The sequence below is a fragment of the Tinamus guttatus genome, unplaced genomic scaffold (genome assembly GCF_059628265.1).
Source record: "Tinamus guttatus ecotype Peru unplaced genomic scaffold, ASM5962826v1 Tinamus_guttatus_pri_ptg000213l, whole genome shotgun sequence".
Taxonomy (NCBI): domain Eukaryota; kingdom Metazoa; phylum Chordata; class Aves; order Tinamiformes; family Tinamidae; genus Tinamus; species Tinamus guttatus.
The window spans coordinates 6,508,379-6,522,586 of record NW_028288747.1 but is presented as its reverse complement, the minus strand read 5'-3'; the positions used below and the strand labels follow the sequence as shown (position 1 = coordinate 6,522,586).

Below are 14,208 nucleotides of genomic sequence, written 5' to 3'. Positions count from 1 at the left end.
AAGGTGAACTCAGGATTAACATGTATATGGAATGTTTGGAAAAAAAGAAAACACACAATTTGGAGGTTTGTGTAAAAAAACAATAATATACATATCACTTAACATAATAAGAAGTGATTCAATCATCGGGAGAGAGAAATAAATGTTTGAGGAGCAAGGGTGAAGTTGATTAAGTGAATACAAATGCAGATGATTTTATTATATGTATATATATATTTAACACGGACAATATTCTTCGGGGTTTCAGTACTGCTGTTCTGAGAGCCTTCCACACAGTGGTTTCGTGTTTTTCACCTGGTGTCACCATCAGCCAAGGAAGCGCCTGCGCGGACTGCGGCGCCGGGTGCCCATGTGCTGGTGCTGCGCCCTGGGGACGTCCTGTCGCCTCCCCGTTGACACATGCCTCTGGGTCAGAGGAAACAGGGCATCGTTGTTTTCTCTGACCCCATACCACTGCTTTGGCAAATGCACAGTCACTTTCGTGGAAAAAATCAATTCCTGCAGCATACCTGTCTTGCTGGCAGGAGCCTTTGGGGAAGGGGATTTTGCCCCCTATTGTTATGGAGGCATTGTTGATATTTTCACACATTATTTATTTATTTTTTGCATTCCAAATTAGCAATATAATTCCAAAACTATAAAACAGACTCTATATTTTATTACGGTAGTATGCTGTAACACTAATATTAAGCAGAGGATTCTATTTAGAGAAAAATGGCACTAGCCTGTAAAGCAATACTTTCCCAGTTGGCAGTGTTACTCTTTCTGTGGCACCGTGTGCAGGAGCCTGTGAAGCAACGTGACAATCGTTTGGCAGAGCACAGTCATGTTGAAAGGTTCGGCTGGCAGGCTGCCTGCTCACAGGATGTTCTCCTCCTTTGGCTAACTAGATGCCAAGCAGTGATTCACGCATCTTGAATTACTGTGATTATCCGCCCCTAAAGAAAGTTTATGCTTTTTTGACAGCATTGGTGCATTAATATAACAGTTTTCTTTGCTGTGGTAAAATATAATCTGTGCAAAGGATTAAAGTTCAGTTTCCTTTTACATAGAAAATAAATAATTTCCGGTAGGAACCTGGGAAACCATGTAAATAATTTCATAATTTAAAATTATGCAAAATAATGAATGTTATTACAGTTTCCATTTGAACAAAAAGTGGTCCTAGGAAAGGACTTTCCTTGATGCCTCTTTTGTGATCTTTTGTCTTTCCTCTTGAAGGGACTTAAACATCTAGGATTGCAGATGATTTCAGTGGAAATTGTAGAACAATTTTATTTGGAGAATATTTTTTTCTCATTGCTAAAATATTGTGGAGACTATACTATTTAGCCTGAGCTTTTATCACTAGAAAGTAGTGCTCTTTCACTTGTTTCTCTCTACTTTATCTCCAGTATGATGTGGGATAAGTTTTCTTAGCTACTAGAAGTCCAGAAGCTGCAAAAAGGCTTTTTTGTAGACTAGTGGCTCTTAGTCTTTCCAGTGCAAGAACAGCTTTCCACCTAGACTAATGACTGCCTGTAATTGCATGGAAAGAGTCAGGACTTTTGCACTAACTCTTACCATATTTGATATTCAAAATCTTTACAGACACACTGGTTCAAATTAAGGATTTTTTAAAAGAATGAATCTTGGTCAACTTAAAGCTATCAGCTCAAGGCATCTATGACTATTAGTTATTATCTCTATTAGATATTGCTGCTTTGCCTAAGAGTGTTAGCTGGGGACTAGGGTTTCACTAAGCTAAGATTTCACATAGTGAGAAAAGCCTTGCAATATAATACAGTGCCTGCAGTATCAGTTGAAGACTTAAGTAATTATAAGTGTGGATATGTTTAAACCTCACCTTAAAGTACGGTTTAAGTTAGACCCCAACATGCATATTCATTCATTGAACATACTTATGTATGTAGATACATAACTCTCATATATGTAAAATAGTAGTTTGTTTTCTGCAATCAACACAATGCAGAATTCTTAAATGAAGTTGACATGCAACTGCAAAAATTGTTTTTTCACTTGTCACTGCTGTTTTTAATTCTAATGGTACTAATTTGCATATCATTCTTTTATTCATTAGGGTATCACATTTGATGAGTTCAGGTCATTCTTCCAATTTTTGAACAACCTAGAAGACTTTACAATTGCAATGCAAATGTATAATTTTGCAAGTCGTTCCATAGGTCAAGGTAAGGATTTATAAAAAGGCAGATAATTATTCAATTTTTAAAAAAGATACAAAGCAAATTGATTTGTAAGTTTAAAATGGCAAGGAGTGTTCATCTTTGAGAGCAGCATGCTCAGTCATATCATAAGGGATACAATAAAGCTCTATAAGGTTGTGTTAGTGGTGGATAAGCACTTTTTTACACAGTGAGTAATGAATTTCTGAAAATTGTTACTACAAAGCTGTAGAGGGAAACATTATCAGAAGGTTCTGAAAGGGATTAGAAATGTTTTTAACAAGTCAGTGACTGCTAAAGGCCTAGGCAGGCACCTGCTTCCTGAAATCCCTAATGCACCAGTTGTAGATGCTTGCAGAGTGCAGGACGAAGGACCATGTGAAAGGGGCAGGGTTGTGTGCTCCCTTCAAAAGAGCATCTCTGACACAGCAGGCTCTTCATGTGGCCTTGCCTTGGGAGCACGTTTTCTCTGCGCTCTGTTTCTTTGGTTCTTTGATGTCTTTTATACCAAATAATTGATATCAATTAAACGTAACATAACAGTTAAGAGCTACTTGGATTGGATCTCCAAAATTCAACCCTAATTTTCACACTTTCTTATTTTTCAAGTGCTTAAGTTTGAGTGTTTGAGTTTAAATTCATGTGTGTGTTTTGTTTTTCTTCTGATTTTTTTTTATGCAGATGAATTCAAGCGTGCTGTGTATGTAGCCACTGGGCTGAAGCTTTCACCACACTTGGTGAATACAGTGTTCAAGATTTTTGATGTCGACAGAGATGACCAGTTGAGTTATAAAGAGTTTATCGGCATCATGAAAGATAGACTTAATCGAGGGTTCAGGGTAAGGATGCTGATTTTCATTGTTATCTTAATTGATTTTTCTTTTAAAATAACTAATAACATGAGTTTAAACAAGTAATTCTTTTAGAAATTCTGAAGCAATCTAAAAGATTAATCCCTTCTAAATTTCTAGAAATTTTTGTATTGGGAGATATTACACATAAGGCACAATGTACCTTTTTATAAGTGCATAAATGAAACTGGGTATCAGAAGTATTCTGCCTACTGCCATTTCTTCTACATGGTGCGATTGATAAGTTGGTATTAAGAGTTTTAACAAGGATAACTGTTATATCTGGGATATTTTCAGCGAAGAGGCTCTCAGTCTCTTCCTCCCTCCCTACGTCACCCTCTCTTCCTATTTTGTTTAGCCATTTCTTGCAGAAGTTTGCATAGGGAAAAGCATGTAAATTGTGGTGCAAACCTTGCCTTTTAGGTGAAGGTGTAGACCTTGGTGCCCTCTTCAGGTTCTTTGTAGCATAGAAAAACATTAGAGTAGTAAATTTTTATTTTTTAACTGTGGAAAGTAGATTACTTCGTTACTGGCTGGTGTTAACTGGATAACTTTTTTTAAAGCTAGTTATTGATTCACAATATGGAGTGTTAACACTGATTTTAGAAGTTGTTTTAAAGAAGTAGTTTTAAAATAGTATTTTTAGAGTATGATCAATTAAAGTCACATTTTCTCTTCGTATGAAAAGCGGTGACATTTTTAACTAAATGTAAAATGTTCTTCGATTAACAACCTAATGCCTTAAACAGAAATTTTGAACTTTAATCATTTCATAAGAACTGTATAAAAGTTCCTAAATTCACCTTTCTGTAATATAATTCTACTGATTTTAATTAGCTTTCTAAATATAATTTACTAAAATAATTTTAAGACTTTCTGTTAAGTGGCGTTGACCTTATTAGGTTATTTGTTATTTTTGTAACATTTTGATCTAGTGTAAAGAATATGGACAACAACCACTGTATTTGTGACAGACTTATTTCCTTGTTGGTGCTCAAATCCTGTTACTATGCTGTGGAAATGATGATTGTTTCATAACCATTTCAAGATGTTCAGCTGTATGTTTTAACTGTTACTAATTGTAAGCGTGCAGTGTATGTTAATTTAACCGGAACACAGTCTGCTTACTAAGCATCTCTTGTAAATATGCATTATATGTTTCTATTTCACAAAATGCATGACAGAAACCACATATAATCCTTAAGGATCTGTATAACGGAGCACTATTTAGCCTTGTGTATGTATCTTTTTTTTTTTTGCCTAGGCTACATTAAAATATCCTAATGAGTGCGTTAGTCTTAACTGACTATACAAGGTAATTGTAATTCCTGTAACACAGTGACCAAAAATACTTCTTTTTCCACCTTTTTTTCAAACATCCCTATATCCAGACTTGTTATGTTATTCATTAAAATTTATTGTTTTGTTTTCTATACATACATGCACATACACTAACAAATAGTATTGTAAGATAATTGCAATATCAAATTTACTTATTAATTATCACGTCCACTAAGTTTTTGTAAGTGACACAAAATAAATGGTTTCTTCAGGAGTGGGTAGTGGTGGTCCTTGAATTTTTGGACAAAACATATAATGTGTAAGAATTTACTGTACAGAACTAACTAGCAGAAAGTGTTATTAATTATGGCAACTGCAAAAGATTTGATCTTAATTGACAGAACAAATTGTCCCTAATACAAGTGAACTTTAAAAGTTACACAGGATTTAGTGTGGCCAGAGCAATATCCATTCTTTTGCTGCTACACCGTGGTGGGCTCAAATGTTGTCTAATACTAATTAAAATTAACTTTTTCTTTGCTAATACTACTAACCTTTTCTTTGGTAATAAATACATATTGCATCCATATTAAGATTTTGTCAGTTCTGTTATTACCAATAAAAGATTATAGCTTCTGCTCAGGCAGTCCGCATGTAAGTTTTTGCCAGGTTTTGCCAGTTTAACCTGTTCATGAAGGATAAATGGCAAAATATCTTATAGTTAATATCTGCCAGATTCAATGTCGTTCTTGATTATCAATCTAAAAACATCGAAACCGAATAATTTAAAAAAGACCTATAATTTGATTTGTGAGTTTACAATTAACACTTTAATAATTCAATTTTTATGACGGTTGCTTTAGAGAAATGTTTGCCAAGAAGAATCTTGGGGTTATTATATACCTCACTATTAGGATCACATATTTTAAACTATTTACACAGTCATATAGTTCAACTAAAGCAGAGTTATACAGTTCTGAAAGGTCAATACATGCTAGCTTTGTCCTATTTCAAAACTTAGCTTATAAATGTCTATATAAAGTTGACAAAGATCAGGTCCTACATCACATTCAAATTTAATAAATATTAATTTTAACATGTATTCCAGGTTTGCTTTTGAAAAAAATTAAATGTTTTAGTTCATGAAAAGATATACCAGTCTTTCTGGAATTACAGTAGTATGATCTGAAAACAACTTTCTTTTTTTAGCTATTTTGAAATGAACTGGTATATTGAGCTGCCATCAAGTGGTCAGTCAGCGCGTTGCCATAGGCTTATTAAAACACACAGACATGAAAAGTTTTTTGCCTGCTGTTTGAATTAGTTATTTTCAATTTTTAATTACAATGAAATATGCAAGTAGATCCCCTTTATAAATTCCATTTTTAAACTGAAATATTTGCAACTTAATGACTAAATGATAAACATTTTAGCTAGTACATACTGTGCTGTATCTACTAGCTATTTGCCACTTAAAGCCATTTTTTGTATTTTCATGATACTGTTGTCTTTTGCTCACCTCTGGCTGCCTTCACATGTTGTCCGCATCTGCGCACTTCTCCGTCTTCTGCTCCACAGGGCTACAAACCTATTCAGAGATACACTACTTTCAAATCCTGCGTGAGGAAGGAGCTCTATAGCAGATAAAGTCACGGTATGTGTTAGCTGCTCCGTCTGGGTGTGCTGGCATGTTTGCAGGAATGGCTGAACGTTCAACCGTCGCTGCTTTGTTTCCCATTGCAAAACTTAGGAGGAGATTATCTGATTGCAACCAAGGCAGCAGCTGAAAATGTCGTGTTGCATTTTTGACTGAAGAGGTAGAATTTTACTGTGGAGTTGGCACCAACTAACTCATGCTGTCGCTGTTTTGTAAGCCAGTTGCTATTTTGTGCTGTTTGGAACAAGGTGAAGTATTATTTCATAGTTTCTGTTGCTGTTTTCTGTCCGTCTGTTCTGTGACCACTTTTCAGTAATATCTCTGTTTCCTGTGACAAATAAATATTTAGCAATCAAGATCACAACGGCAGAATTTTCTCTCTAAGAGCCAGTTAGTAACTTGATTCTGCTATGATCTAAACAGTTACACTTTTACAAACCATAATGTGTTCTTGGGACCATTAACGCTACACCCGCATTTCTCAGTGGTAGGTACTGTGGCCACCATGGCCATTCCTGTGTAGCCACCACACGAATATTCATTTTTATAGTTAAATTGTACTGTGAAAACTGTAGTGTGAATGTTCTGTAGTCTATCAGGAAACTCTTGCCATGCTTTGACCGTAGCAGAAACATTTCAGTAAACATTCAGAACTTGAAACCTTTCTTACATAAAGCGAGAGTTTACTTCTCTGCCATTTTAAATTAAAATTAATTAAAGCAATTTGCTTTAGTGCTGGCACTTTTTTCCTGATCATTATGATAGGCTTTGCAGCAGTTACTCCGAAGATTGTTAACAGCTAATGTAGGCCCTTGTAGTGGGGAGAAACAAGCTGCCTGTCACACAAACCGGCCCTGCAGCAATTCTGGGCTGCTGTGGGGAGACCCGCTGCATTAGTCTCGCGTACTGCTGAGCAGTCAGGGTTTGGATACAGTTTCCTCCCTGTTTCAAGTTCTGGGGCTGTGTGCAATACTAAGCTCAGGTTTTGTGTCTAATAACTGTCTTGGGATGCCTCTGTACATCCTAAGACTGTGTCTGACTTTCTGAATCCTCCCATTCCTTGTAGACTCCCCTCTGCCCATTTGCAGGCCAGTGAGCGTCCTGGGGCTCTGCCCGCGGTGCCTCGCTAGCTCTGAAGCAGCACGGCAGGAAACCAGGAACCCAGAGCAGAATCCTGGGGGTCCTGCTGTCCGAGGTGATGTCTGCTTCCAGCACAGTGGAAGCATCTGGGCCGTTAGGGTCCATTTCCTCAGAGCCCACCACTGCGCAGACTGGTAGCCCACCAGGTCACCAGCACTGCTGGTGGTTTTCTTTCGTAGGTCCCTGCAGAAGAGAGGGAAGAGAGAAGGAATTACCTCAACTACTCGCTCACTGCCTTGGCAGAGCACGTTCTTTATCCCAGTCCATGGGCTCTGGTGACTACTCATGTCTTTTTTTTTTTTTTTTTCTCCCAATGAAATGTCATGTCTTGACCAGGCTGGTTCTCCAAAATGCAGTTATAAAGAAATGCCAGGGGAATGTCCAGGATTATGCAGCTGGAGCATCAAATATTTTTCTTCATGGAGAGAGAAGTTCTGTTTGATCTGTGTACATTCTCGTGTGTTACATACAAAACACAGCATATAGGACTTTTTCTTTAGTATTTTGGTCAACTATTAGCTAAACATTAATCCAATTTTTTAAGTTATACTTTATAAGTATAAACCCAAATGGTGAAGCATTGTGTTAATATGTGAGGAACAGAAATAAAACTTCTTAGTATGCAGTTTATTCTCCCAACTAACATGAAATGTAAGTAACTAATGAAATAATCATATAACATTTTAGTAATCCAACATGCCTGTTTCATAAGAGGAAATTCGTTGTTTAAGATTAGTTTCATGTAACTTCACCTCTTTGAGACTCAGGCTTTTGAATCTTCCTTGCTTCTCTCCCAGTATCTTTTTAAAAACGTTCCTTCAGGAGTTTCTCTTCTTCGTGCCCCCCAATTTGGCCACAGCCTAATTGCTGTTTCATGTCAAGTATTATATAAACTGTAAATCCCTCAAGACAGGGAGCAGCTCTCATAAGAATCTGGTAAATGTTGTACAGTCATGATGCTTTCCTAATATTTTCAACAGACAGAATGTGACCAAGGGGAACAAAGTACAGTGACACAGAAGAATCCAATATCTAATCATCAAGCCTATTAAAATTATCTTGGTAACAAGAAAAGAGACTGTGGTAAATAATCAAGTTTAATGGTCTAGACATCTTGACGGATATTTGAATTCAGGCCAAAAGTTAATTCATTTGTCTGTTGATATAGAGTAACCTGAAAAAAGCCAATATACAGTGGAGATTTATAAAGGGAGATTTTATTAGTTTTACATAAAGTCATTCTCAAGAAAATTCTTTGGATGTGAGTAACAGTCTTCACTACATAACTGTGGGACAGTACCGAGAAGGCAGCTGAGTTCTCAGGGCACTAACCTGGTTACAAACAACCGCACCGGGGTACAGTTTGATGCTGGTTAATTTAACTTGTGCCTTTCCCCATACGGAGCTCCGGGATGCTCTGGGAAAACTGCTCTGGTACCTGAGCACTATCAGATACTGTTCCCTGTGCTCTGAGGAACACAGTGTAAACCTGAGGTGTATAAAATACCCTCCTTTCTCGAGCACCTTAGGCAGCTACTGCTCTTCACTTGAGCAGTTGCTGCATGTTTCTTGTAGTGAGTTACACTGGAATATCCTGCTGTTAGCTATTCTGAGCTGCTTCTTTTTTAATGTACAGTTCCTATTTAAATCTCCTGTAAATATTTCTTAAAAATTGTTATAAATGTCATTTAATTAAAACTTTAGCCAAAACATATCTGAAGTGATCCGGAGTTAGTTACCGTGGAGGAGAACAGAATCTCTGTTTGCCATGTAGTGCGGAATGAAGATGAATTTACGTCATTCTAAAAATAATTATTTTGTAGTTTAGTTTTTAAATTGAAAAGAGCATAAAGGGTGAATGATTAGAGATTTGAAATTGAGCATTTATTTCCATTTATTAGTTAAATTTCAGTCTGATTTAAAAAGAAACACATAACGGTATATAAAATTTTAAAAAAACATCACAAATACATCGCAAAAGTAGATGCAAAATGATAGCACTTAATAGAAATGTAAAGATCATCATCTTTGATGTAATGTGTCTAGTAAACTCTTATGAAAGAGGTTAATATCTTAATCTCTTAATATTAATCTCTTATATTAATATCTTAATCTCTTATGAAAGAGATATTTTCATCTATTTAAAAGCCCTATTCAATAAATTATTAGTATGCTCAGTAACTGTAATATATTATAACTGTAATATATATTAAGGCTGTGATTTTTGTTTCATTGACTTACAAAATATTGAAAGTCAGAGTTGTAAATCTAGTTATTAAGGTGTATATCCCACTGATTTATTGAAAAAAAAATATTTTTCCATTAAAGGAACTGTCTTCTACATTCTCTGAATAATAGTTAATAGCTTAAAACAATGTTTGGTGAATGATTAAGGGAGGAAATTTCATTTCGAGAAAGACTTGAAAGACCCAAGATAAGCATGAACACAGAACTTCATTTCAAATCATGTTTCAACAGCAAATTGCTATCTACTATAAATACTTTATTCAGTCACATGAGATTGAAAGTTGTCATGTAGCTAATATTTTGAAGACTTTTAATTTCTGAACTTCCTAATATACAACAGTTGAATATATCCATCATAAGAGAGATTTAAAAAAACAGGTAGTTGAAAACTGCTGCAAACCCCTTCTCTGAGGCAGATAGAGCGAGTGGCCTGTGATAACCTGACCTTACTCGTCTTAACAAAAGCGACTGGAAATCACAAGACTCAGTCTTCTGATCCTGAGGCTGACTAGCAGCTGAAAAAGGCACTGAAAGTGGGAGGAAAATCTTCTAGAAAAATGTGAAAACATCAGAGTATATGAGGACAAAATGTTCTATTAAATTTGGTACACTGAGTACATATAACAATAATACATGCATTAAAAAATAAACAGATGAATGCATTATGTATTCTGGCATTTCTTTAATACTCTGATTTCTATGAACATTATATGAATCTATTTCATAAAATAAAAAACAAATGCATATTTCAAAGTACTGTTTAAGCAGCTGAATATGTTTTTGCCAAATAATGCAATGCATTTTGCAAGTAATGCTGTTTAGTGAGGTTGTCCATAAATCTCAACTAAATAATAAGTGTTGTTTTCAGTATTTAATTAAAAGCTGCATTATATAGTACTGTGGAATAGATAGTTTTCTGAATATTTACAACTTCTGCATAATACAATGTGCTTTTTAATTATATAAAATGGATAAGAATAAATGGAATATGGACTTCACCCTAATGGTTGAATTTAATACAAGCTATAGGGAAATCTATTGAACCTCAAATACCCTTTTGTCTGACATGTCTCTATTTTTATTCTTTACTCAGTTTAATCAAAAATGAGAAGTCTTCTGAACATTGTACAATTTGCTTTGAGATACTGGATTTTACTTCTAAGTTGGATTACCATTTTAAACTACTTTTATCCCTTCTGATATATCTACAGTAATTGCATTTCCTGTTCTGCCCTTAGCCCCTTTCACCAGCTGCTGTAACATTTAGTCCATCTCCATCTTTAACGCATTTACCATCGAAATATGCTTGTGAAGTTAGGAAGAGTTTGAGGAAATAAGAAAATGTAGTGAGTCCACAGACAGTGACTCTCCTAGGCCAGCTCTTCACTGAATTCCTCCCTATTTAGTGGAACTTGTGAGCTTCACTGAACTAAAATGCAATTTAGCATTGAGGTAACCTAGCATAAAAAAGCTTTTTTATCATCTGCGTATATTGTATTTGGCTTTAGTAATGCCGATAATCATAGAATCATAGAATCGTTAAGGTTGGAAGGGACCTTTAGAGATCATCTAGTCTAACCGCCTCAGTTTCACTGTATATCAAGAATTTCTTATGCTTTTTATTGTGTTAGAGGTGATTTTTTTAATACAATGTGAACATTAAAAGGCAAGAAACAAAAAGTTACAGAGAGCAGTACATATCTGAATAAAGTGGATATACCTCCTTGGAGCTGTTAATGTAAATGGGCAATATCTAGAATTAAAACTCTGCTGTGAAGTGTGAACAGAAAACTTACCTGCATACAAATTTATAATCCTGATCTTACAGAAGTAATGCTGAGCATGGAAGTATTTGATTTTTCATAATTTAATATTAAACCGTCTAACCAGTTTATATGAATTAGAGTAAAATTTAATGTACCATTAAGGAGTTTAGTGCAAATCTTTTTTTCAATGGTATATTTGCTCACTTTCCACAGGAGACCCCAAAATATGGTTGGAACGATTATTATTCCTGTGTGATGACGGTAACGGGCGAACATCTCAGAGATCTATGGAAGCAGTTTCGGAGACGTGATATGCTGAGATAAAGACAAAGCGACCGTGGGCACTAGTTCTACTACTTTTCTGTCTATACACTGAGTGAAGAACAAGCTACGCCAAGTGCATTCTGAATCTTCCAGCTGCAGTAGATAACACAGGATTTTTTTTCTTCCGCTTAATACAGTGATCACAAACTTTTACAACCACTTCTCAGCATGTATTTTATTTAAGCAATGAAGTAACTATCATCCGATTGGCAGAAGTTTTTGTTGAGAACATGTTTTAAACAGTTTAGCATTTTAAAGAAAACAAAATGAAGTGTTGCACCTGGGTAGGCACATCTTTTGGCAATGAAGAGGAAATGCCTGTAGAGACTGAACCTGCTTTCTAAAGAGCACTATTAACAGTTCATGCTAGATTGGGAATGAGAGTAAATTATGTAGCATAACAATTATATACAGGTTGAATGTATAAAATAAGCTTTTAGAAGCTAACAAAGCTGTTATTTTTAAAAAGGGTAAACTTCTATTACAATTATAATGTGAATGCTGGGTATTTACCTAGGAAAGGTACTGTATGGACTAAAATGGTCAAATTCCATAAGTCTTAGTGTTATGTTTGTTAACTTATCTTTTAAAAGTATTGATTTTAAGATGTTTTATGAGCAATATGTTGAAAAGGAAGTGTCAAAATATTCTAAATTGTGCTAGGTAACATAACACCATGAGATATTTATCATAAACTTTATTTCCATATGTATAAATCCAGTGATACATTTCCAGTAGGGTACGACTTCATGTGTTTCTTGTGAATAGGGCACTTATTTATATGAGGTAAGATATGGCACCTTGCTAACTTGCTACTCTGGAATGCAGCTTCTGGAAAATAGACAAGTAATATCCTTGTGCTTGTGTCAAAGAAAAAGCAAAGCAAAATATGAATGCATGTTCATGAGAGCAATGCGCACTAAATAATATTATTTGAATATTATGAATCAAATGTTAATCTTACTAAGGCAATGGACACTGCAGGCAATCAGTGGCCACCACGGCCTTTCGTGGCCTGGTTTCGATGTTGCTGAAACAACCCTAAAGGCACTCTGGTACATTGTTTTTTTTTCATATTTTCTACTTTTTTTCTTTGCCATTGAGCAGCAGAAGTTTTTTTACTCCCTTTCAGGATGGATCATATAATATGAATTAAACCCAAACAAATGTGAGTACATAGTTTGGAAAAGGTTCACTGGACACTTAACCATCTTTCATCTAGTCAGAAACAATCTATGCACAGAAAGATGCACAGCTGACTACAGGCTAAAATTAATGTCAGTTTTCTTCAGAAAAGAAATATTTAGTATAGTCATACAGTTCAAATACAGATTTTGATATTTAAATTCAAAATAAGGGTTTTTAATGTTTTATTTTCACAGATAAACGTAAGAACTTTTGAAAACTATAGTTAATGCGTATATTGCTCAAACGCCATTTTTCATTATATATTAATAGAAAAAAGATGCATAGCACCTGTGTAAGTAATCTTAGGTTTAGAAATGCTTAATTTATAATAAGATTTATCTGTTTAAAAAATAGATAAGAATGCTGTTCTTGAAAAAAATTTACACTGTGAATTTTTAGAGGAAAAAAATGTCATTTAGAGTATCTTTTTAGTTGTGGCTTTAATCTGAAAAAAAAAGCCAATTTAGAAAGCTTTTTGAAGGCTTAAATTAATATTTCATGAAAAATACTTATCCAGTTTCCAGCTTGGCCTCCTCGAACTACTGACAACGGGGCAAACTAGAAATCTGGGATAAAGGTTCTTGAACTGACACAGCAGTATGTGGGTAAGCTGCGATCTCTGTGATCCGTTAGGGAATCACTTGGTCTCCTGGACCCCAGAATGGTCCCCCTGCTCCTTGTCAGGGTTAGACAAACTTTGTTTTGCTGCTTCTGTCATGGAGGACAAAGAGTGGGAAGAGACATTAAGGAGCTGCCAGAGGGGCTTCCCGGGCTGCTCCTGGGTCTCTTGGGAATGATCCCTCCCCTAGGGGGGGGCAGAAGCCCCCTCACAGTTTCGCTGCTCCACTGCCCTCAGCAACAGTGCACTTTGCTTCGTGGCTGGCTTGACACAGTTGTTACATTTGTCTATACACTTCCTATAGTCACTTAATATAAAATGGAATGTGAAAGTGTCAGATTAGTTTTTAAGAATATTTTTCTCTTGTTTAATAATAATTTATGTGATATAGGACATGAAATTACAGATATCATATTCCTGTTTATTTCAAAATAAAAACATTTAAAACTAATTTGCTTTGGAATGCGAGTTATTCAAATTTCCCTCCTCAGAAAAAGATTTTATTTTTTGCAAAATATTGATACACAAGTGCTTTGAATGAGCATGTCACCATGACAAAAACAAAAACAAACAAAAAAATGTTTCTGCTGCTTTTGCTCTTCTCTTTAGATCGCTACACTGTCCTGCCACCAAATTCTGTACAAAAGAGCTGGGAAAATGAGGGCAGACAGGTGAAAACAGAGCGGGATAATGGGACATGCCATCTGCTACAGAGGCACCCCTCGGAGAAGCAGCAGTCCGGGTGTTGGATAAAAGCTTATTCAAAATCCTCCAGATTTTTGGCAGCAAGACCTGGGTAGCTGCCGCTAAGTCACATGAAAGCACCAGGGAAGGCTTTGATGTTTTTGTAGATGTTTTTTGTAGAACCAGCTCTTTTATATAAAAAGTCATAATGTGGAAGGATGTTTAATGAATTCCTAAGACCTACCTGTAGATGCCCAGAGCAGCCAAA

General features: G+C 35.6%; 1 protein-coding gene across 4 annotated transcripts in view; it reads left to right on the top strand.

Moving 5' to 3' along the window:
• MICU3 (mitochondrial calcium uptake 3) overlaps positions 1 to 11,461 on the top strand; it is a 42,772-nt gene extending 31,311 nt beyond the window's left edge. For 2 of the 4 annotated variants that reach the window (XM_088524669.1, XM_088524667.1), the window contains 3 exons: positions 2,081 to 2,189; positions 2,865 to 3,022; positions 11,339 to 11,461. In XM_088524669.1, coding sequence (XP_088380795.1) covers positions 2,081 to 2,189; positions 2,865 to 3,022; positions 11,339 to 11,449 — 378 coding nt within the window. In that variant the 3' untranslated portion in view covers positions 11,450 to 11,461. Of the gene's footprint in view, positions 1 to 2,080; positions 2,190 to 2,864; positions 3,023 to 5,893; positions 5,997 to 11,338 lie in introns of those variants that run through there. The other 2 variants (XM_088524670.1, XM_088524668.1) reach the window with 2 other exon arrangements.
• The last annotated feature ends 2,747 nt before the right edge of the window (positions 11,462 to 14,208 follow it).